The 24,887-nt window shown below is 46.9% G+C and overlaps 1 protein-coding gene across 1 annotated transcript; it reads left to right on the top strand.

Annotated features, from left to right (window-relative positions):
- The first annotated feature begins 225 nt into the window (after positions 1–225).
- Positions 226–23,590, top strand: HDC (histidine decarboxylase). The gene is made up of 12 exons (XM_004755454.3): positions 226–454; positions 2,953–3,125; positions 6,723–6,836; positions 7,795–7,917; positions 10,244–10,378; positions 10,623–10,766; positions 11,244–11,310; positions 12,139–12,301; positions 12,393–12,483; positions 16,541–16,639; positions 22,280–22,381; positions 22,525–23,590. The coding sequence occupies exons 1-12, from the start codon at positions 424–426 to the stop codon at positions 23,272–23,274; spliced, it is 1,992 nt and encodes a 663-aa protein (XP_004755511.1). The 5' UTR covers positions 226–423; the 3' UTR covers positions 23,275–23,590.
- The last annotated feature ends 1,297 nt before the right edge of the window (positions 23,591–24,887 follow it).

Raw genomic sequence — 24,887 nt, 5'->3', positions numbered from 1 at the left:
TGCTGCCGAGAGAGAAGGAATAGCAGGCATAATACCCATCATTCCGGCCACTTATTCTGCATACCCTTGGCTTTGTTCTTGGCTACGGAGCCTGAGCTCTGTCCAAGGCGGGGTGGCGGGGGTGAGGGGTGGGTTCTGTGGTCTGAGGTCAGGGGTGGAAAGGCTGCCTGGAGGTTTGGGTTGCTAAGCGCACTGTTTAATTTAGAAGGGCCTTTTATCCTGGATCTCTTGATCAGAATTGGGGAAAAAAGGGGTGGGGTTCATGAAGCCTAGAGGAAGGGCCTTTGAAGGGTGGGGCTAAAGTGGAAGGAGGGGGAACCTTTTAAATAAAGGTCCCACACTGGCTGCCCAGGAGTACGTCCTCCACCTCCTCCGAGTCCGTCTGTGAGAAGGCAACGCAGCCGCTGCCGCAGCCCCAGAGAGATGATGGAGCCCGAGGAGTACAGAGAGCGAGGTGAGGAGGGCACCCCTGTTGTTCTCTAGGAACAGGGCTGGTGGTCTGCCCTTAGCTTTGGGGGTGGGGGGCTGTCGTTTGACTGGAGCAGTAGAATTGCCCTCTGAGAGTTGGTTTCCACAAAATTTTTCCTGAGGAAGGACTGCGGGAGCCCAGAATTGAAAACTTTCTCAACCTCTCTTTCATCCGCCCTCTCCCTGTCCTTCTCCCACTCTCCCAAGTTTCAGCTGTCCTGTCCCCTTTCTCACAAAGAGAGGATTTGGATTCCTGATCCACTGACTAGGGAAAGGGGATTATTCACGTTCTGAAGCAGAAAAAATTTCTCCAAGTGTTCTGTAGTCACTGCAAAAATCTTTTCTGTATATTCATGTCTCTATGTGTGAATCTGTCAGTGCTCTTCTTTCACTTAGTCCTTCATTTCATAAATATTTAGTGAGCAGCTATTATATCGCAAGCCTTGAGGAATGCGAGAATCTAAATGGTTAGCCTGTTTTCCCGGCATCGCTCCTTAAGCAGGCAGGAGGTAGTAGCTTCTAATTTTTCTTTCTGGGACTTTTTATATCCTTCCCCCCAGGGATAAGTTATGTTGCCTGAAATTTCTTTGTCTTAAGGTATTGTTGCATGTTAGGTCCAGCTTTTCCTCTCTCCTCCATCCGCACCTCACTCACTAAGTAGCTAGCAGCCTTTGCATTCAAGCCGGCACTCGCTTATTCCCCGGGTTTCCCAAGAGCCACAAGCAGGTTCCCGCGGACATCCAGCCTCTGTGTCCAGCACAATTACATTTCCTGTTGCTCCTGGACCAGTGATGGGCAGGTCCGGTTTTGTAGAGCCCTGCTGGGGTGCTACTGCAGTTGTGAGAGGCAGTGGCTGTGGGAGGATTGGAGGAGAGGGAAGGGTGTTCAAATCTCCCTTTGTTCCTTTCCCAGTTTATTTCTGAGTTTGGTCCTGCTCATGAGAATCTTATGTGAGCTGGTGTAGAGGCAAGAAATCAGGTTCCTTCTTCTCTCTGTTTTATCTTATTTTATTTTTTTGCAGGGAAAGAAAAGCCTAAAGGATCCTAAGAAGCAATTACAGATACTGAGAGAGGCAGGGAGAGAGAGAGATGAACACACAGATGCAGAAAGGGAGAGAAACAGAGAGAAAGAGAGACAGAGGGACTTGGAGGGAGGGAGAGACATAGGCACTCTGTCTGAAGACTGAAGCCCCGTCCTGAAGAAATGAAAGGGGAGGGAAAAAAAGTAAATAATTTAGAGGCGGTTCAGAGTATTTGGATTGGCTCTTTTTCTTCCTTATGTATTTGTTCATTCTTTTTTTTTTTTTTTTAAGCATCTAAGAAATGTCCTAAGCATTGAGGTATTGGTGCAAAGAGAGTGAGGGAAACTGAGTTATTAAGACCTGGTCTTGCATACTCCCCAAACGAATAATACAATATATGCCAACTAGCAGGAATTTAATACTGGACACAAATAAACAAAAAGACATTGCATTTCCCCAGAACTTCAGGCTAGTGCAGGGTTCCTGGTCCGGGTCTATGTTGTGCTTTAGGGATTTCATGAACCTCTGAAATTATACACTGTGTGTGTGTGTGTGCGCGCGTGCAAGCCCATAGTTTTCATCAGATTTTCAAAGAAGTCCATGGGGTCGAAAAGTGCGAAACTATTGGTCCAGCGGGAATAGTGAACAAGTAGATTTTTCAGCTTGTGTCAGAACCTGGCAGGGGAGCTTAACTTCTGTGCTAACGAAGAGTATAGTGTGTGTGTGTGTGTGTGTGTGTGTGTGTAACAGTTTTTGGACAGAAAGAGCTACAGAGCTTCTACTAAACCTGTAAGGTAGAGAATTAATGAGATGTTCTGTTATGGAGAAGAAAAGAAAGGTAGGAGAGAGAGTCAAAGTTGATATGGATAAGGGAAAGGGGAGGAAAAATAAGTATTTTACTTTAGTGCTTGAGTTTTATAGTTCATGATTTTCTCTCTGGTTCATTTGTTCACTCACACACTCCACCCCCTCAGTCATTCATGCCCTCACTTATTTTTTCATTCATTTAAAAAAAAAGATTATTTATTTGAGAGAGAGGGAGTTGGGGAGGTGGGTAGCATGGAGAGGGAGAGATCCCAAGCCGACTGATTGGAGTCTGATGCAGGGCTCAGTCCCATGACCCTCAGATCATAACCTGAGCTGAAACCAAAAGCTTGTAGCCTAACTGGCAACCCCCCACCCATTTTTTATTTTAAGTAATCTCTACCCCCAACAAACGCTGGATGAGAACCCACAACCTTGAGATCAAAAGTCACATGCTCTACTGACTGAGCACCGCCACCTTCACTTATTTTTAAATTCTGAAGACACGACTGGTGCTAGGGATCAGGACTTCTCCCCATCAGTCCACGAATCCACCTCCTTCTTCACCAGGTCTCTTGTTCCTGACCCGAGGGGGTGGGACAGGGATTGGCTAGGCCCAGTGGGGGGACATGAGGCGGCTGTCTCCTCCTCTCTTGTAGGAAAACAGATGGTGGATTACATCTGTCAGTACCTGAGCACCGTGCGAGAGCGGCGTGTGACTCCGGACGTCCGGCCTGGTTACCTGCGAGCCCAGCTGCCTGAGAGTGCGCCCGAAGAGCCTGACAGCTGGGACAGTATCTTTGGGGACATCGAGCGAATCATCATGCCTGGGGTGAGATACAGTCCCCACAAGGGCAATTCTGGGTTTTGGGGCAGTGGAGGGCGGGCAGTAGGCCTGAAGAGAGGCCCGTCGTGGGTCAGACTGCCACTTGGGCACCAGTGTGCCAGCCTGTTGTGTGAGCATGTGGAGGGCCAGGGCTTTGAACTTAGGTTTCTGAGGCCAGGGCTGCCCTGTGGGGCTGGATGGGAGGCCGGAGGGCGTTAGCCCTTCACCTCAGGGTCTCGTCTGACGGATGCATGGAAATCGAATGGGATGAGGTAAGAGTGAAAATTGGGCCTGAGGGGAAAGGCCAATGTGGAGAGCAAGGCAGAGAGAGGAGGCTGGAGACAGTCCCTGAAGTCCCACCGAACCGCGGAGACTGGCTGCAGGGCGGGAAGGAGGCCGAGACTACACCCTCCCTGAGGGTACCTGCTTGTCACCTAGAGAGGCCCAGGGAGCCGAGTGAGACCTGTCACCCCCTGCTCTCTCCTCCTGGAGGTGGGAACGGTGTCCTTCCCCACCAAGGGGAGGTCTCACGCTTGAGCTGCTTTTCAAGAGTAGAAAGGAGCTTTCCCTGAATCATCTGTACTCCCCGTGACAAGGAGTCCGGCCTGGTAACAGCACTGGCGGGGACCAGGGAGCAGACAGAGACCAGCTGTTGCTTGCGCTGTGGCCTCTGTGGGCTGGGATGCTGTCCCTGGCCACCAGGGGCAACGAGCTGTGCCAAGGTGTTCATGCTAAAAGTGAGAACACCAGCCCTCCTCCCTCAGAAGGGCTGCCTTTTACTGAGCGCCGTGTCACATGCCGGGCCCTGGACAAGCCACGTTGCAGACTGGCTTGTTCTATCCTATAGTGATCCTACACTCCCTGTTTCACAAATGAGGAACCTGAGCCTCCAGGATGTTAATTGTTTTCTCAAAGTTACAGAATTTATAGTCTGGTGGATCCAAGATTTTAGCCCTGAGCCAGTCTCATTCCATAGGCTCCTTCTCCTACACTGATCATCTGCCCCGACTGAGTGCTCTAGCCTGACCCTGTGCACCCAGGCGCCGCCCTTCAGTGGGACCCCAACACACAGGCTGTTCCCTTCACTCTGTCTGCTTGGGGCAATGGTGTCCCGAACCGTATGTGTTCAGAGACCTCCCAGGACTGAGTTGGGATTTGCTTCCATCATCCCCTCAAAGCTTCAGATGGGACAGAAATATGCCCGGAGGCAGGGATGACAAGTTATCCAAGCTTTGTGCAGCCGTATTGGTTGGCAAGTTTGAATAAAGCCCATTACTCACCTCTCTCTGACCACTCAGTCTATTTCACAAGCATCTTTTGAAAATTTCCATATCGTAAAGCTTTACCCAGGAGGCTAGTGCCCCGATAAGATTATCTCATGGATTTCATTCTGTAAAATATAATCTGTTGAGGGACCAACTGTAATTTGGTAGTGAGGCTGAGAGCAACTGTCAGAGGAGGCAGAAATGAGCTGATTCATTGATTGCAATTCCCGCAGTTGCTGGGGGTGTGGCCAGAGAGGCTCATTTCTGGAAGGAGAGTTCTGTCTGTTCTTGATAAGGGTTCCTCTGGCTTATCTTATCATATTTATCTTGTAAGAACAGATAATTGTCTCTTGATAGGGTTAGGGGATGGAAGCCCTTCTTTGGGGTTTCCAAAATACTGTCACTAGGGACACCGATAAAGAGGGCCCAGTCTTCCAACGCCTCTGAGAGATGGCCTGAACTCGGTTGGCCCTTTGCTTTCTCATGTTGACCAGCACCTCATTGAAGACTGGACTGGCTTTTCCCTCCCTGCCATCTCCTAGACACAAAGAGATGAACTTCCCTTCTGCTTTAATTCTGACTCTGGTTAGAAAAACCTCCTCTGCAATTCATGGGGGAGAGAGAGCAGCACAGGGAGAGAAGGCAGGATGTCTTCTTGCTTGGGTCCTGGGGGCAGACAGCCCTGGGTTTCTGCCTTGGCACTGTCATCTGTCCCTGTGAGGTGTTTGTGATCATGGGGATGCTGCTTCGCACTAGCTGGCCCTGATTCTCATCTGTGAAATGGGGGTAATGGGGGAACTTATCTCATGGGTACTGTGAGAATTAAATAAGATGAAGTATGGGAAAATGGAAGATACCGTCCTTACCTTCCACACATTTCGCCTAGCGAAAATCGGAGGAAGAGGTCTGATTATCTAAGAGTCAAGTCAGATTATATGATGAGTCTATCACCATGTGATTAACTCACCATTTACGTTAGTGCTTTACATTTTGCAAATCTCCCCCCAGACCAGTCCACATGACAACCCCAGGAAACATTTATTTTCCTGGATTTATTTTATGATGGGAAACTAAAATTAAGAAAGGTGCAGAGGAGTATCCTGTTTTTAATGGGATCTGCATCATATATACATTTTGAGATCCCTTGTAAGAAAATAAAATTAAGTATCTTTCTCAAAAAGACCCATACAAACATGGGACCTTGGAGCTTAAGTTCCTTAGCTTCACGATAAACCTACAAAGTCTCACAGCTGGTTAGGGACAAAGGTAGGACTGGAACCTGTGTCCTTGGACTTGAATATTATGCTCCTTCTACCACACACACTTTCTAGGACACTGTCCTTGCCAATGAGGGATTACAAGAATTTCTGCACACTAAATATTGATACACAAAGATGTTGACTAATGAGTTCTCAGTAGGATTAGACATCTAGAATGACAGGGTTCCATGGGTTCAGAGAAAGTTTCAGAGGAGCTGGGGAACTGGGAAAGGGTTTGTGGAGGAAATGAGTATTTTGTAGCTTTCTAGGAATTAGCAGGTTTTGGAAGGTCCTATCAGTATGGGACATGCCTACTTGTCAGGAGACACAGCATTGCTCAAAAGCATGAATTCAGAAGTGAGCAGGGCATCTTCATCAACAGGGAGATGAAGCCAGATTAGATAATTAATGAGGCCAATGAGCCCATTATGGTAGGGCCCTCTCTGTCCATCTAGCTTCTGCTTTCACCTGGCTCTTCAGTCTGACTGTGGGCCTCGGGCTTAACTTGGAGGTAGGGGTCCCAGGCCTGTGAGCCGGCAGTTCCCTGCCCTTTTCTCTCCTTTCCCCAACTTCACTGGGAAGTGGAAGACAGCTTTGAATCCGTTCACACTGACTCCCCGCAGGAGCTGTGTGCCCAGAGAGCTTGGAGATCCACAAAACAAAGGACACTTTTTGCAAGAAACTGGTTAGGACAAGCAACTTCTTCTTCTGGAGCTCATAGTCTCCTCTTCCTTTTATTGCTGGGCAGGGATGGCATGGGGGATAAGCAGTGGAAACTAATGTGAGCACTCTTCAAAAATCCACAGCCCTAATTACTATACTGATTTTCATTTTGCATATTCCCTTCTGGTCTTGGCATATGTACATAGGCTCCACTGATGAAATAGCATAGAAGATGAGAAATGGGGGTGGGTGGCAAGAACACCATGAATATGTTGTATTTTTATGGAGTTGTGTCATTTACTTGACTGTCTTACAAGTGTCAGCCCATCTCTAGAGTGACCAGGGAGGGTCTCTGGTAGAGGGAAGCCTCCCAGACATGCCTCCTGGTGCCACACATGGACATGCTGTCCCTCCAGGTGGTACACTGGCAAAGTCCCCACATGCACGCCTACTACCCAGCCCTCACCTCTTGGCCATCGCTGCTGGGGGACATGCTGGCCGATGCCATCAACTGCTTGGGATTCACCTGGGTGAGTAACCATGGCCGTAGCTGTTAACTGGTGGCCGCTGGACATGTAGCAGAAAGTGACATGCTGGGGCAGGCATAACTTGCCCTGATCTCTGAATGGGGGTTCTAAGTTAAATATGAACAATGGCTACATTCTTTGAACTTTGTAGAAACTATCTCATCTTATCCTCTAACCCTAGGGCATCATGAGTAGTGGTCCATTTTTTTTGTAGATAAAGAAATTGAGGCTTGGATAACTTCACCTCCCCAGGATCACACAGTGCACAGAGACAGAGATGACATTTGGACTGAGATCTGGTTATTGCCACAGTTTGTGATCCTCAGTAGGCACTTTGGCGCCTGTGGGTACAACTTCCTCTGTGCTCTTGTCTGTGAAGGTTTAGGGATCTATCCTCAGGCTCCCCTTAATAATTCCCTAAGGGCCGAGCGGCTTTAAATTGCGCCAGAAGCCTCCAAGAACAGATTTATATTTTAAGCCTGACCTGTTATAGGGTGTGTCAGGGGAAGGAACAGCTGGGAGCGGAGGCTGAGGGGAGCTGCTATCTTTTCCAGGAAGGAGTGCTTTCTTTCTTAGTCCTAAAGCTTGCCCTTGGCTTTCAGGATGCTCAGCTGGGTATTTTAGGGACTAGGGAAGCCAAATGCAAGCCATCATTTCTAGGGCTGTTTCTCCATAGAACAGTGGGAGTTAGGAAAGACTCCTGCTGGTTGAGGAGGGGCAGCGATCCAAAGCCCTATGTCTTTCGCCCCTACAGTTTGGCAGAGGATGGGGTGAGAATGGGGCATAGGGCCTGACACTGAGCCCTTGTCCAGGGGGAAGATAGGTCAGGTTCCCACTGATAGCATGGGGACCAGGGAGGGCCAGGGCAGAGACATGCGTTTCTGGGGCTGATGGGGCAGGGGGAGGGGTGCAATCTTGGTGTCCAGGGACTTCCTGGATGAAGCTGCTTTCTGTCTCGCAGGCCTCCAGCCCTGCATGCACGGAGCTGGAGATGAACGTCATGGACTGGCTGGCGAAAATGCTGGGACTCCCGGAGCACTTTCTGCACCACCACCCCGGCAGCCAGGGAGGAGGCGTCTTACAGGTGCCTACCTTGGCAGAGCTCCTCCTAGCTTGGGGGGCAGACGGGTGAATGATAAGCTGAACCCCGCAGAGGGCCTTCTCTTGTTTTCCACAGAGGTCCCCCCACGTCATCCCCTCCACCACTATCACTGCCATCATCCCCTTGCCCTTAACCGTCGTCATTATCCTGATGGCCTCCACAATTGCCCAGTCCGCTATCAGAGCCACCGCCACCTCCGCGGTCACCACTCTCACGGAGGCTGCCACCTCCACTCTTCCTTTTTCCCTTTTTTCTTCAAAAAAGATTCACAAGTCCACCCATGATCACATTTCCAGTATTGCTGGATTCAGGTGTCTTCGTTTCTCACCCGACCCCTCCCCTTCCTTGTCTCATTTAACACCTTTTGGGGAAAGGGAAAGAGAAGGCAAGTAGAGACTTCCTGCCCTCCCTCCTGGGTCCAGGAGACCCTGGGCAGTGAGAAAAATGAGCCCCATAAATTGATTTACCTTATCCTACAGCCCTATCATTTGGGTATCTGTCAAATGAGAGTTCCTCAAAGATTTCTTGTCTTGTTAAGAGCCACCCATATGGTCTAGCTTGCTGGGTGTCTCGCATAGACTGTGCATACTGCTGGGTACTTCTGCATCTAGAAGCCCTCTACATTTATGAGGGCTTGGTTGTGAGACCTTTGAGGGCCCAACAATTCTTGACTTCTACTCTAATACACAATTTTCCTGGTTTTATAAACTATAAGATAGAGATAATAATAAATAATATAGCAACAATATTTTCCTCAGAGAGTGGATATGAACGTTCAATGAGCCCTTTTTCTTCCTCCTCTTCCTCCTTTTCTTCTCCCCCTCCTCCCCTTACTCCTCTTCCCCCTCCTCCTCCTCCTCCTTCTTCTTTTAAAGATTTTATTTATTTATTTGACAGAGAGAGAGAGAGAGAGAGAGCGCACACAAGCAGGGGAAGTTAGAAAGGGAGAAGCAGGCTCTGGGACTCTGGGATCATGACCTGAGCTGAAGGCAGACACTTAACTGACTGAGCCACCCGGATGTCCCTAAGTGAGACCTTCTTTAAAATAAAAATAGCCATGCTGCTCTGGGATGAGACCTGGACAGTTTGCTGTACTCATTGCTAGCTCAGTGACTTGCTCTTTCTCTGCAGTCTTGCAACAAGACTAAGGAAAATTGCTGCATGCTGTGGACCTTCTGGGTTGTGTGGAGATAGTTACAACTGCAGACAGTGTATCTGGGGGACATGCTAAATGTCTGCTGTACGTGACTTTGCTTTTCATTTAATTATCTCAAGGACTCTGTAGGTAAACAGTATCATCACCAATCTTTGAGATAAGAGCCCTGGAGCTCAGGGAGGTTGAAAGCCTGCCTCAGTTGGCCGGCTGGTAAGTGAAAGAAAGGATTTAAACACACACTCATCTACATCCAAGGGACGTTTCCTCCTGTATCATCAGCCCTGTGAACTTGGTTCAGTCCTGTAACATCTCTGAGCGTTGCTGTCCTTGTCTGTAGGTGGGAATCACAAGCACCCTAGAGTGGTTTATTGAGGAGCCAGTGGGATGACAGAACGTTTTGTAGACCCTGGATAGCTAAGTAGATGGAAGGTAGCATTGTTATTCTTACTACTCTTCTGCTTAACACCCTCTGCTAGGTCTTTTTAGCAGGGAGCTATAGCTGGGGAAGAGTTCAAGAAGAAAAGACACCAAAGACCAAGTGAATGAATGTTGAGAAACCTGTAAGAATTCTATGAGGTTGCTGAGGGGCCCACAGGCTGCCCACAGACATGGCCAGAACAAAATCCTATCCAGCCTTCATTTGGATAATCAGTACTCCCACTCTGGGAGGCAAGCGGAAAAGAGTCTCCCAGAGGGGCAGTGTTAGCCCGAGATCACAGGACCCATCGGCAACAGAGCCAAGGCCAGAGTGACCAGCCTCTCAGATTAAACCAGGACCCCCTCTCTCAGGAATGTCCCTTTAGAAACAAGCTCTAGTTCCATGCCTAAAATGAATAAATTAAAGGCTCTTTATTTTTTAGCAAGTTTACATGGGGAGCAAACATATCTATAGGCAAATTCCTATCTAGCAGAGGCTGAACATTCTCTTTTTGGTTTCTGTGGCCTCTCTAAATAAAGGTGTTGGTATTAGGTGCAAATTTGCTTTCATCACTTCCCTGGTCAGTTGGAGGAGAGGCACAGGGTGCAGTGAATGGAGAATGTGGGACAGGTCTGTGAGTCGGGAGAAACAACAGCCCTTCAGGCAGGAGCCAGGGGAATATGCCCGGGCACCAGAGGAAGAGGCTGCCCCCGATAATCCTTCTTCCTCTACAGAGCACAGTGAGTGAGTCTACCTTGATTGCCTTGCTGGCAGCGAGGAAGGACAAAATCCTGGAAATGAAAGCATCTGAACCCGGGACAGACGAGTCCTCCCTGAACGCCCGGCTCATTGCCTATGCCTCTGACCAGGTGAGTTGCCCGATACAGGCCAAATCCTGAAGTTGGCGCTTGGCTTCTGGAGTCATAGTTCTTGAGTAATTTTTTTCTAGACACCAGTAGGCTGGAGCTCAGGGCGGCACAGGCCTCAGAAGTCCTCTCTAGGACACATAGCAAATGTTATTTTGATTCTCCTAGTCTGGCTTCAGCAGTTCCTGGGGGGGGGGGTGCGCAACCCCGGGGGGACTTGGCTAACAGGTTTCCATGGTCCTTCTAGGCTCACTCCTCAGTGGAGAAAGCTGGTTTGATTTCCCTGGTGAAGATGAAGTTTCTGCCTGTGGACGACAACTTCTCACTCCGAGGGGAAGCTCTTCAGAAAGCCATTAAGGAAGACAAGGAGCGGGGCTTGGTGCCTGTTTTTGTAAGTTAAAACGAGTTCTTAGCTTAGAATGATAGGACCTGGGGGCGAGGAAGGAATTTGGGCAGAATTTAGGCAAGTAACATGCTGAAAAAAAAAAAAAAGCAAAAAAAAAAAAAAAAAAGGACAACATTTTATAAGTTATGAGTTGCTACTTGTTGGTGTGTTAAGAAATAAATTTTGTGGGTCATAATCTGTACAAGAAACAAATAAGAACAGAAACTATCAGAGCGCATTCCTATAACCAGAGTAGTCTGGTTTGGTGGAACTTTCCTTCAAATGCACATTTGTACTAGATTGTTCTATAAATTGTATTTCTTACTGTAGGTCATGGTAAAGTGTAATGTGAAATACATGCTGTTCCAGTGGGATGGGTAGGATCGATAATACTATGGTTCAGTCTTTTTTTTTTCCAGGCCAACTGTGTCACATGAGCCCACCTTCCCACATTAACCATTAACTTCCTTGATTTTTCTTCAGGTGTGTGCAACACTGGGGACCACTGGGGTCTGTGCATTTGACTGCCTGTCAGAGCTGGGCCCCATCTGTAAGTGTCTGCCCTGTCTGGCTAGGAAGATAAGTCATGAACTTTAGAATGTTCCCTTAGAGCAAGAACCTGAAACTAGCTCCGTGGCATTATCTTCCCCCTCTTGGGTCAGTGCAGAGAGCTGAAGAAGAGTCCCAGAAGCCACCTGTCACAAGGCAGCCAGAGCCCTGCTTTTCCCAGCAGTGGACCAGGGGGTTAGAAATCCCCCCAGCCCTTGCTTTGCATCCTCTCAAGGAAGCAACAGTGGGAGAGTCTCAGGTTCTCTTGCCCTCTCACGTGTACGTCCAAACCTAGAGTAGGCCATATGCGAAACACAGGGTGAAGGAGACACCATGGAACATTTGCTATTCTAGGCTAAGGAAAGGAAAATGGTAGGGTGGGGGAAACCATGGGGGAAGATAGAGGTGGAGAAGAAATCCCATTTGGGATTGCATAAAATCCCCAAGCAAGAAACCCTCTAAGAGAAAGAGATATCCCCGCTGGAACGTTTGTGTCAGATGCCTTAACCCTGCCCTCCGGGCCAGTAGGGAGTTGCTTTCTGTGCCAGGAACTTCTAGGTTGATGCCCAGGGAGTGCTGACCCTCTGGCCAGTGAGAGCAACAGGCCAGTTGTGGCTCCATGGATTTTCCCTTAGGAGGCCCCCACCCTTGCCCCCACCCTCATCTCCCCATGCCTTGCCAGCTTCTCCAGCTGGAGCGGGCCAGCCTTTCTTCTCTTCTCTTGAAGCCCGCCAGCCACTATACCAGGAGCAAGATGACTTTGAGCTGGCTGGTGGCAAGCCCTCACCCCCAGTCCTGCCTCCCAGCCAGGCGACCTTTGCCTCCTCAGGTGCCAGTGAGGGACTGTGGCTCCACATCGATGCTGCCTACGCAGGCACTGCCTTCCTGTGCCCTGAGTTCCGGGGGTTTCTGAAGGGTATCGAGTATGCCGATTCCTTCACCTTTAATCCTTCCAAGTGGATGATGGTGCATTTTGACTGCACTGGCTTCTGGTGAGTGTGGCAGCCAAGCTTCCAACCCTTGGGAAAGCTTTGCTCCCTCTGGAGAGGCCTCAGCCACTAATGCCTGCTTGGTAACCCACAGGGTCAAGGACAAGTACAAGCTGCAGCAGACCTTCAGCGTGAACCCCATCTACCTCAGGCATGCCAACTCAGGCATGGCCACTGACTTCATGGTGAGTGGCCAGAAGCGGCCTCTGGGATGGACTGCACCTGACCCCAGAAGGTCTCCTTCATGTTGGCTTCTGTCCGAAACTGGCATATTGTGAGCCCATCCCATAATATGTTGCTGTTTGCCTTCAGTTTCTAAGCATATAGAATGAAACCCAGAAGACTGTTAAAAAGCCTAGAAAATGAGACCAACCTCTGAGGCAGTATGGCCATTTCCTGAATATGCGTGGCATTCCTTACTCCCCAAAGATGCCTCTTCTACCACGAGTGGGTCCATTCCCTTCTGTCTCCAGCTTGAATAATCTGCTCTGCTTACTGCCCAGCAGCAGGGTAGGGCAGAGAATCTCTGTGGGTAGGGAAGGAGGCTCCTTGCTTGAATCTCCTTCATGTTTTGTCCCCAGGGCATTGCGTCATGGTGCGAGGCTCCACGGGAGGTGGTGGGGCACAGGCACCCTTCCTGAGCTTCTCCAACCAGTCGTGGCCTTCTCAGCTAGCTGCACATCCGTCTCTTGAATCTGCCCACATTCTCAGCCTGTACTAGCTCCTGGGGAAATGGATTCTTGAGATTTACCCCTCAGTTTGAAGAGGAACCTTTCCTTTAGTTGTAGAGGAGACAGAGATGTGAACAAGTTATATCTGTGGCCAAGGGGAGGCAGCAGAGCAGAGTAGGTGAGCTTGGTTTGAAATGCTACCCCAGCTGTGGGCCTTTGGGAAACTCAGCTGCCCTCTCTGAGCTGTGGCTTCCTCATCTGTAAGATGGGCACAGGGAGGCTGTGAGGGTGAAATGGGAACATACACTTAAATCACTTAACACCGTCCTAGGAATGTGGCAGTTACTCAATTAATGGTAGGGGTAGTATTGCTAAAAATTCTTCTTTGAAGCTGCAGAGATTTCACTGGAGAATGGTTACGCTTTGAGGTCCTTAAGCCAGCTGGCCTGTTGTTCCTCAATTTACTAACCTCTGTGACCTTGGTCTAAGGACTTAGCCTCTCTGTCTTGGTCCCTCATCTGTAAAATGAGGATGATGATACTAATATTGGGTTCTAAGGCTTGTCATGAGGTTAAATGAATTAAAGCAGTGAGGCAGAGAGAACCGTGCCTGAGGTCCGTGATTCAGTCTGTAAAGAGAAGATTCTGTCTTGTCTCCTTGGACAATTGAACTGTCTTGGCCTTTTAGTCCTAAAATAATAGCTCTGTCGTCTCTTGATTGCATTGCTTATTCTCCCTCAGACCAGCTCAGACTTCCTTTACATTTCTGAGTCTGCTTCTTCTTCTTCTTCTTTATTTTTCAAAAGGGATCAAGATTTCCTTTATTCACAAGTGGTTGACTCTGGTTACCTTTAGAGGTGAGGTTCATGAGGGGAAGGGGCCCCCAGAGGAAAAGCTTGGGCTTTTCATGGCAGATCTCTCAAGTCCATTTTGATCAGCAAATACAAGCTTCTTTTTTCAAGGAGGAGAATTTTTTAGTGAGGAAAATGCTTGCTACCGTACACTTTGCAATTGATGCTGTCACTTTTTAAATGCCCTTTGGAATCAGGTGTCAGCTAATAACACACTCAAGATTCCTCCCTGCCACGCCACCCCCCCACTAGGAAATTGTCAATGTCATCTATGATGTACATTGCCATATTTTCCTTTTTTGATTGGAGTGGGTCTGTAAGCTTACAGACCCCCAAGACGCTGATAAAAGCAGACAAATAATGGTTCTTTCATCTTCATTGCCCTGTCTGGTAGGTTTTCAGCAATTTTTTAATTAAAAAACATTTCCACAGCATTCTAAGGGGCAGATCTCTTCAGGGATAATTCTAAGTTTCTTTCTTGAGTGTGAAATGGGAAATGATACTCATTCTCCTATAAGTGTATTTGGATCATCATCACTTAAGAGCATTATCTTACCTTCCCCCATTTTGGATCTCCTGTTACCTTTTGTTTGCTTATTTGTTCCCACCAGTGTCCCAAGGTCTTTCTGTGGCTCGTTCCCATCAGTTTGGAGATTTTATGATGTTCTTTCTCTTCTCGATAACATTTTATAAAAAAAATATTGAATTCTACCTTTCTTAACAGTGGTCTGGGGAACATTATTATTTATAGTCCCTCTCCAGAAGGTGTGAATTTATGCATTTCCTTCCCTCACCTCTAAATCTCTGGATTCCATTTCCAAGTCTCAAAGAAACTTCTAGAAAATGGAAGCCTTCATCTGTTGTGATCCTGAAAGTCTTCACTGCTGCTCTGACCCAGGCTCTTTCTCCCCAGGTGGCTGTAACTTTAAACAGAAGAGCAGCCATGTTTGAGATGAGCCAGAAATAAGCAGCATCCTGGGAGAGAAGGCTTAGGAACTTCATCCCTGAGCCCGACACCACCTAAAATCAGGGCTACATTTTCTAACATCAAGCTCCCACTAGTGGATGGGGGCATTGTCTTGCCTGTGGCTGCAAAACCTCAGAAGGACACAGAGGAGGCTTGGGGATGTCTTGAGTTAAAGAAGCGCCACATCACCTTTTCTATGTCCAAATTTCCTGCTCTAACTGAGACTATCATCTAGCTGGGTCAGCACGGACTGATTTTGGAATAGTGACAAGAGGAACAACCGGGGATATGAATAGAGTGTGAAGAAATAAAAAATAAAATAGTCTTTGCCTCTCATTTTAATTTGCTGGTGAGATAAAGTAGCCAGTTAGCCGTAACCATTTGGGAAGCCACGTTTTGTTATTCTAGAGTGTTCCTCTAATAAGGGATGGAGTTTTTGACTGCTTTCCCTGTCCCAGGGATTTTGTCCTGTGCTCAGGTTTTGATGCCCTCTGCTGGTAAGCACAAGTCCCCAAGCTGGAAAACAGAGGCTTAGTACTTGACATAGGAGAAACATTGTCCATCCACAATGGAGCAGTGTCCCCAAAGGGAGAGTGCCCCTGCCCAGGTCAGGAAGTGAGTGTGAAGGGTGAAGGTGAGCACATTTTCAAGGTTTTGGTAATCCTGTGGATGAGTACATAAATATCAGTGGGACAAATATTTATTTTCAGTCAACAGAAATTTTGGTAAAGCTTTCTGGCATTTGAAGAAGAGGTCACTAGAAAACACATTACTCATCAGGGCAACCGTCAGTGTTTTCCAAACCCTTTGGTTTGTTTGAGATGTGTGAAACCAGTTTAAAATTGTTTTGAAAATGTTTCAATCTAGGGTGTCCATGCCTTGAACTTTAAGCTCTGTTGATTTGGTTACCAGGAACAAAGGGTCAATTTTAGTTTCACAGGAGCCCGGATGTGGAGGCTCATTTGAAACCTGAAAGCTGGAGTCATGGCTCCTGAGGGCACAGGAATGTCACAGGAGTGTCTCAGGAAGAAGTTGTGACCAGACAGTGAGATTAAATAATGATCATCGGGGCTCTAGGTAGAAAGACTGCTGTGATCTATCTGTAGCTTGCATTTTTATCACCTAAATAGCTACCGCTTGCTGATGACTTCTGGCGAAGCTCTTCTCAATTGATTCCCTTCAAGCCACTTCCATCGGAGGTGCTGCTCATTCTCGGGCTCACGAAGAGCCAGTGGGGTGGCATCACCACCCCACTGGGGGGTGGGGTGGGCATCACCCAGGCAGAGCCCGAGAAGAAACCCATGTCTGTGGGGCTATAGTGTCCCAGCCCTTAAGCACTGTTCTTTACATTTTGGGGGGTGGGGGTGATAGAAATAGAACTTCATTCCCTGCAATTTGAGAAACTTAGGTTCTTTTCAAGAAGAAAAATACATTGCCCCATCTTGAATTTTGGCCTGAGTTGAAATGTTGAAAGCAGCATTTTGAAGCAAAATGGCTTCTCCTTAGTTCAGGGTCATGGACTTGGTTTCCACTTGCCATGCTCTTGGACAAGGGTAGATATTGGCCACCTTCCCCAGGATTTGGTCCCATGACAGGACATCCTTTGGGTAACTAGTCTTGGCTTCTTCTTAGCAACAACTTCCAGAGTCATGGTGACACCGTCTATCCCTGGAGGGCAGGACAGGCAGGGTAAGGAGTGTGTAAGGGAGCAGGGCTCTTGCCTGTATTAATCAGCCCTTGTGCCTTTGTTCTAGCACTGGCAGATCCCCCTGAGCCGCCGGTTTCGCTCTATCAAACTCTGGTTCGTGATTCGGTCCTTTGGTGTGAAGAATCTTCAAGCGCACGTCAGACATGTATGTAGTCTTGCTGTGTGTCCTTGTGGGGAGGAAAGCTGGCTTCTGCCCAGGGGACCTGCGGTGTATGGCTCAGGTGTCTGGGCCTGTTCTTGGGCTCCTGGGACTTGATTATTCAGGGTAGCCATTTCTTTGTTAGCTAGAGGGATCCTGAGCAAGAACACGACACCGGGGGTGGGGGGCTATCTGCTGTCTGCTCCCCTGCGGGAGGGTCTCATTACTCCTTCTGTTAGTCACCATGCACCGGGGGAGTGATGGCCTGAGAGCCTGTTTTGCAGAGAGAGAAAGAAAAGAAAACAAAGGGCACCTTGTGTGTTCGGGGTAGGAACATATCTTTCTATAAATTACTCTGATTATCACAAAAGCCTGAAAATTTGTGTCCCTTATGGTTATGTCTGAGACACGGCTCTTCTGGCTTGGACATGTAGACCTACCAAGTCTGGAACAAACCTCTCTGCATCATATCGGTGCCTATTTACAGAAGATCTATTTGGTATCATTTATTTTAACCCAAATCAACAACAACAACAGAATCATTGTGCTAGAAATAAAACCCAGAAGTGAGTAAGACAGGCACCGTCTCTCTGTTGTATTCTTCATGATAGAAGTGGGACTTGACTAAGAATTTTGGCTAGGAGCATTTTTTTAAAAAAATATTTTTATTTATTTATCTGATAGACAGAGATCATTAGCAGGCAGAGAGAGAGGAGGAAGCAGGCTCCCCGCTGTGCGAAGAGCCCGATGTGGGGCTCGATCCCAGGACCCTGGGATCATGACCTGAGCCGAAGGCAGAGACTTTAACCCACTGAGCCACCCAGGCGCCCCTAGTAGCATTTTTTTAAAAAAAGATTTTATTTATTTAAGAGAAAGGGAGAATGAGAGAGAAAGGGAGAGAGAGAGAGCATGAGGTGGGGAGGGTCAGAGGGAGAAGCAGACTCTCTGGCTGAGCAGGGAGCCCAATGCAGGACTCATTCCTGGGACTCCAGGATCATGACCTGAGCCAAAGGCAGCTGCTTTACCAACTGAGCCATTCAGGGGCCCCTAGTAGCATTTTTCACTCGTTTCTCTGAGTGCCTATGAGTAAGGCAAAGCCACTGATAAAAGCCATGGGAAAGTTCAAAGACATTGTCATTATTACTCTGTTTGTCTTTTCCCTTCCACCTTCCCTTTAGGGAATTTCTTCCTCATGAGATAAGCACAAAACCAAATGAAATGGTCAAAGCAGTAAGCATGGCTGGTTTATGGTTGGTGATTTGACATTCGTAATAAACATCCAGGTGTTTGGCCACTGGGTGTTTATCATTGAGTGGCTGTCACGTGGCATGTAGTGCGGGACATCAGGCACTTCGTCCTCTCTCTAGATCCTCAGACTCGAGACTGGAGGTAGTGGCTGGGAAATGAGACAGTGGAGGTTACAAGTTACCAGGAAAGCTCTTTCGCTTACAACTTAGGACTGGATATCCAGGGTGTAGGTCTGGCCAACTCCCCTAATGCTCCTCTTGCAAGTCAAATCTCTGAATTCCCATCAGTTCCCCGACTCCCGACATTAGACCCACACTTCTGGGCTTGGCTGTCAGGGACCTGGGTAGGAGCCTCTATTTCAGCTCAGGCTTCTCACTGACCCGTTACAGCTGTGTGCTCAGTCGGCCTCTGTACTTTCCCCTGTGCTTTGCCCTTCTGGATTGCTTTCTGTTCTCCAAATGTTGTTAAAGGCTTGTGCTTCCTTGGCATTCCTAAAATCACCTACTTAAGCACTCTTTTAAAACGGAGCTCACAGGTTACCAATGTCCCATAGCAGTAAGGGGTAGACCAAAACAGAGTTGTTGTGAATTAATTTTATTTTTTCAACTTGACTGAGATCATAATTATTACTTGCATAGTGTCTTAAATTTTTAAAACACCTCCTACTGTTTCATCAGATTCTTACAACAATGCTTGGAATGGGCACCCTGACCAGCCCCATATTATAAGTGGCGTTCAGAGATGGTAATTATACCGCTCAAGAGTGGAAGTCCTTTTCTCTGCACAATTTTGGGTTATCTTCTACTACGTGAGCTCTTGGAGGTTATATAAAACCGAGATGTGTATCTCACAGAGAGCTGTAGTACAGTAATGCTTTGGAGAATGGAAACTGGGGTTGATTTTTCTGTTCTACCCTTTACTATTTGGTGACCTTGGGCAAATTACTTAAACTTTCTGTGTTTGGCTTCCTGATTTATAAGATGGGAAAATGATAATACCTATCAAAGTTTAATGGTGATGATTACATGATGATACATATAAAAACCTTACTTAGTATGGGACCTAATACACATTTAAGTACTCAATGAAGATTCTTTCTTTCCTTTCCTCCTCCTCCTCCTTCCTCTGCTTCTTCCTCTTTCTTCCCCTCCCCACTCCTCCATTTTTCCCCTTCTTCTAATGGTAACAGATGACTGTTCTCATTATCATCATCATCATCATTCATCATTTTCTACCACCTACAGTTGGGATTGGCCAACTTTTTCTGTAAAAGACAGACAGTAACTGTTTTTGGCTTTGCAGGCCATACTGTTTCTGTTGTAACTATTCAATTCTTACACTGTAGCACAAAAGCCATGGTAGACAATACAAAAATAAATAGGCATGGCTATGTTCCAGGAAAGCGCTGTATTTGGCCTTGTAGCTCTAGTCTGCCTGCCCTTGACCTAGATTGGTTCAGGGCACGGGTAGTAGCCATGCCCTCTTCATCTGTGAAGGTGGTTTCTGGTGGCAGGGGTGCTGAGTTTTTCCCCTCTCCCCTGGCCCCTGTGTCTACCTTGTCACAACCAGCTTACGTTGTAGGCTGGGAGGGGGGAGAGCAAGCAGAACATGGTGGAAAGTGCCCATACTTGGTGACCAGGAGACCTGGCTTCTGCCCCTTGTACCTCGGGGAAGTCCCTTTCCCTGAGCCCCTTTTAGAAAATGCAGAAGTTAAGACAGAAGAACAAGAGTGTGGCATGAACATGGGGAAGAAAAGAAAGAAGAAAGTATGCGACCATGTAGGGTAAGATAAGTCTTTGAGATTAGATGCTTAAAGAGAATAGATCAAAACCTAAAAAGAAAGAAAAAAAAGACCCCAGTGTACTCAAGGAAAGAGAGGTCCTCCAACATCCTTCCTGCTTTTTCTTCCGGTGTAACAGCTGGGCCCACCTGACCACATCCTGCTTGGTATCAGCTTTATTTTATTAATTAATTAATTTTAAAAGATATTTATTTATTTGACAGGCAGAGATCACAAGTAGGCAGAAAGGCAGGCAGGCAGGGGTGTGGGGGGAAGCAGGCTCACTGCTGAGCAGAGAGCCCGATGCGGGGCTCGATCCCAGGATCCTGAGATCATGACCTGAGCTGAAGGCAGAGGCTTTAACCCACTGAGCCACCCAGGTGCCCCTTATTTATTTATTTATTTTTAACATGTTATTTATTTGACAGAGAGAGAGAGAGAAAGCAAAGAAGGGGGAGCAGGAGAGGGAGAAGCAGGCTCCTTGCAGAGCAGGGAGCCCAACATGGGGCTTGATCCCAGAACCCTGGGATCGTGACCTGAGCTGAAGGCAGACGCTTAACCGACTGAGCCACCCAGGTGCCCCTTGATATCAGCTTTATCAACTTTTCTATTAAAACTAAACTTGGGGGCGCCTGCATGGCTCAGTGGGTTAGGCCTCTACCTTTGGTTCGGGTCATGGTCTCAGGGTCCTGGGATCGAGCTCTCTGCTCAGCGGGGAGCCTGCTTCCTCCCCCTTCTCTCTGCCTGTCTCTCTGCCTGCTTGTGATTTCTGTCTGTCAAATAAATAAATAAAATCTTAAAAAAAAAAAAAAGAAAAAACTAAACTTGACCTAGTGCAGTCAATGATGGACTGTCTGTATGCCAAGTGTATGCGTTGTATAACTGACTGTGTAATGTCTGAAATTGAGAAACTGGGACAAAAGTGGTGTGATTAGCTAAAATCTTTTGAGTTCTCTTGAAATTGAGTATCAAGTCTGAGAACCAGGTGATTCAATGAGAACCAGGTGAGAGCAATTAGCAAATATTTTATTGAGATCCTTCTGGATGCTTATAGAAACTTTTTAGAAATGAAAGAAAAGATAAGTGTCCTTGTTTAGTTAATAATCTTAGGTTTAAGAAAAAGGAAATTAAAAAATGACATAAACTTCAATGAAGGATTAATATGGTACAAAGTTAAACATTTTTTTTTATTGTGGGAAAATATCCCTAAGGTAAAAATGACAATTTTAACTGTTTTTAAAAAGATTTTATTTATTTATTTGACAGACAGAGATCACAAGTAGGCAGAGAGGCAGGCAGAGAGAGGAGGAAGCAGGTTCCATGCTGAGCAGAGAGCCCGATGTAGGGCTTGATCCCAGGGCCCTGGCATCATGACCTGACCTGAAGGCAGAGGCTTTAACCCACTGAGCCACTCAGGAACTCCCATTTTAATCATTTTTAAGTGTACAATTCAGTGACATTAGGTGTGCTCCCAACATGTGCAACCATCATTACTATTTCCAGAACTTCCCCCTCATCCCAAAGAGAAATTCTGTGCTTGTTAAACTGGTGCAGAGAGCTTCCCTCCTTCCTTCTTTCCTTCTTCACTCCCTCTTTCTTTTCCTTTTTTTTAAAAGTTTTTTTTCTTTTTTTAAGATTTTGTTTATTTTTTGACAGAGAGCACAAGAAGGCAGAGAGGTAGGCAGAGAGAGAGGAGGAAGCCGGCTTCCTGCTGAGCAGAGAGCCCGATGTGGGACTCGATCCCAAGACTCTGGGATCATGAGCTGAAGGCAGAGACTTTAACCCACTGAGCCACCCAGGTGCCCCTAAAATATTTTCTTTATTAATTTAAGAGAGAGAGAGACCACTGAGGGAGAGGGAGAAGCAGTCTTCCCTGCTAAGCAGAGAAACTGATGTGGGGCTCGATCCCAGGACCCTGAGATCATGACCTGAGCTGAAGGCAGGTGCTCAACGGACTGAGCCACCAAGGTGCCCTGAGAGTTTTCTATGGTGTATGTGGGGAGGATGTATAAAAAATATATTCCTTGTGGAATGGGAAAAAAAAAAAAAAAAAAAAGAAGGGGTCATGAAACAGTGTGTGAGGTATGGGGAAGGTATGAAAAGGTTTGAGAGGCAAGGGAGAGACGTAGGCTTAGGATAAGGACAGGGCTGTTGAGAACCCACATGGTGCCTCTACATACTGTGAAAACAAGAATCTCTTCCTCTGGGCAGATCCAGCCTATACAAAGGACCTGGCTGGGAATGCAGACAATGGGCTGGACTTTGGCCCTCGCTTGCCACCTTGACCAGTCAAAAACCTGTGAAGCCCAGGATCTGAGGCCAGATTTCACTGATGGCAAAACACATGCCTTCTGGCTCTGGAGCTGAGCTGAAAGAGGGCCCTCAGAAATGAGTTCCTGAGGTGGATCTGAGGATGACAAGCCATAGGACATTGCTCACAGGAGGTTTCCCAGCTTGGAATATGAGCTACATCAAATGGAGAAAATCAGGCAGAAACCATTCAGAACTCTGTGGCTCAAAGGTGTCACGTTTAAACCCATTTAGCAGTGTGAAACTTTATGTGGAATTGTCCCTTTCCTGATTATTAATCTCAGTTCTCTCTATATTTACAATTTTAGGGCACTGAAATGGCAAAATATTTTGAGTCTCTGGTCAGGAATGACCCTTCCTTTGAAATTCCTGCCAAGAGGCACCTTGGCCTGGTGGTTTTTCGTCTAAAGGTAATGCCAGTAATGCCGTATCCCATGGCTTATAATTATGTTAGTTGATGGTTGTTCAGCCTCTTGGATCTATAAATACTGGGCTTCTGGGGGTGCTAAGGGGGACATGACATAGATGTCATTTCTCTTTATTCTTTAAACAGGGTCCTAATTGTCTCACAGAAAGTGTATTAAAGGAAATAGCTAAAGCTGGCCGTCTCTTCCTCATCCCGGCCACTGTCCAGGACAAACTGATCATTCGTTTCACTGTGACATCCCAGTTCACCACCAGAGAGGACATCCTGAGAGACTGGAATCTCATTCAAGACGCTGCTACTCTTGTCCTGAGTCAGCACTGTACTTCCCAACCTAGCCCTCAGCTTGGGAACCTCATCCCCCAAACCACAGGCCCCAGAGCCTTGGCCAATGGAACGTCCCTTCAATCTTCCAATGGGGCGGGCTCTGACCTAGCGCAGGCCAGGAAGATCATCAAGCAGCCTCAGCGTGTAGGAGCCAGTCCTATGAAAAGGGAAGACAGCTGCCATCTTGAAACCCTCCTGGACCCACTTGATGATGACTGCTTTTCCGAAGAGGCTCCAGATGTCACCAAGCACAAGCTGTCCTCCTTCCTGTTCAATTACTTGTCCGTACAAAATAAGAAGAAGGCAGTGCGTTCCTTCAGTTGCAACAGCATGCCTGTGAGTGTTCAGAAGCCGCTGCCCATGGAGGGCTCTATGAAGAATGGTGGCTCCTCTAGGGCCAGAATCTTCTCTAGGTTCCCAGAAGAGATGATGATGCTGAAGAAAAGTGCCTTCAAAAAACTCATCAAGTTTTACAGTGTCCCAAGCTTTCCTGAATGTAGCTCTCAGTGTGGGCTCCAGTTACCCTGTTGCCCTCTGCAGGCAATGGTTTAGACCAGGGGTTTCAGTCAGAATCCAAGAATGTGTTTCAGGCAATTGCTGAGCCCTTCAAAATTATATGCTGAATTTGTGCGCTTATGTGTATGTGCATTTTTCTTAAGAGAGAACCCATCATTTTATCAGATTCTCACAGAGGTTCGTGACCCATGATAAGATACAAATGGTATCTTAAGCCAGCATGGTACAGAAGGTCCCAGCCATCTGGTCAGAATGAAAGGACCCCAGGAAGGGTACTGACAGGCACCTTCTGTGGTTCAGCTTGTGATATGAGATACATTGTAGAAATAAATTGTACTTGTCCCTGAAAAAATATCCTGTGTGACTTAATTGACTACTGAGAAATTGGCTAATTCATCAGAGCTCATCCTGGAGCCTTAATGTATGTGCTTACGGAGTCTACTTTTCAGGATGTTGAAGATGTGGATTTAACTCTGAAAGAATGACTTTGGAGGAGCACTTGGTATGAAAAAGGTAGGCAGTCTGAGTCAGGCACTGTGACTCACAGTTTATAAATGAGGAGACTGAGGCCCCAGGTCACAAAAGCTTGTAAATGGGCAAAGCCAGGTCTCCTTGTCTTCAATAAAGCCCATGCTATTTCCATCGTGCCATAACTGATCAGAAGCTCACGGTCCAGCAGGTGCCCCCTCAGTCCTTCAGTACATTTCAAGGCTCCCTCTTTAAAAAAAAAAAAAAAATATATATATATATATATATAATATATATATTTTATATATATATATATATATATATATATATATATATATATATAAATAAAGGTGGTCGGGCCCCAGTAGGCTCTGGTTATAGACAAATGAATGTTCTGGATAACAGTGTAAGTACTGAGCTCTCATCTGAGAACACATGCTTTAATATAACCTCTGCTTAACAACCAGAATTACTTTAACAAGATCAGAAGTCACATAATTGTACAATGTGATATTTCCAAGAACAAAAGTCATGTTCTCTCCCATCATTTGTGTTCAGGTTGTCCCTAGGAGATCAGTACAGCAAAGGCAGAGAGGATTTAGAATTTTGCAAAAATTCTTAAGTGCTGACCCACAAGCAACAATGTTCTAAATTATTGGCAAAATTCACAAATACACAGGGGTATCTGGGGTTTTCCTGGGGCCATTCTTAGGTCCTTTAGGCCATAATTAAGTGCTCAGGAACTACTCATCATTAGGCATAGTAAGTAGGGGCAAGGATTCTGGTCATGAGTCTTCTTAGTCACTTAAAAAAATGGAGAGAGCTTAATCAATATTTCTAGAACTGTGTTGGGGGTGGGGGCGGTGACCCTTCTTGTCATCTATCATGAAGGATTCCTGAACATGTTTTCCTGGGGCCTTATGAGGATTAAATTGGGGGAGCATTGGGGCTCCTTGCCAGCCCCTGGTCATCTGAAGACGTCCTCAAGAGAAGGAAATTCCACTTCTTTTAGGGAGACTGGGGTGAATCTGGATTACACTTTTTGGACATGGACTTAGTTACCATGAAGTTCCTGTTTCCTAGGATAAGCGCCAGTAAAGAATATGTTGTCTTGATTGCCACTACCAGGGACCTGCTCCTAAGACTGTACAACTAACACAGGCTGAGGTTAAAGACTTCTC

Source organism: Mustela putorius, unplaced genomic scaffold, assembly GCF_011764305.1.
Source record: "Mustela putorius furo isolate JIRA1106 unplaced genomic scaffold, ASM1176430v1.1 tig00003898_pilon_pilon_pilon, whole genome shotgun sequence".
NCBI classification, from domain to species: domain Eukaryota; kingdom Metazoa; phylum Chordata; class Mammalia; order Carnivora; family Mustelidae; genus Mustela; species Mustela putorius.
The sequence above is the reverse complement of the archived record's forward strand: the minus strand, read 5'-3'. Positions and strand labels throughout refer to the sequence as shown.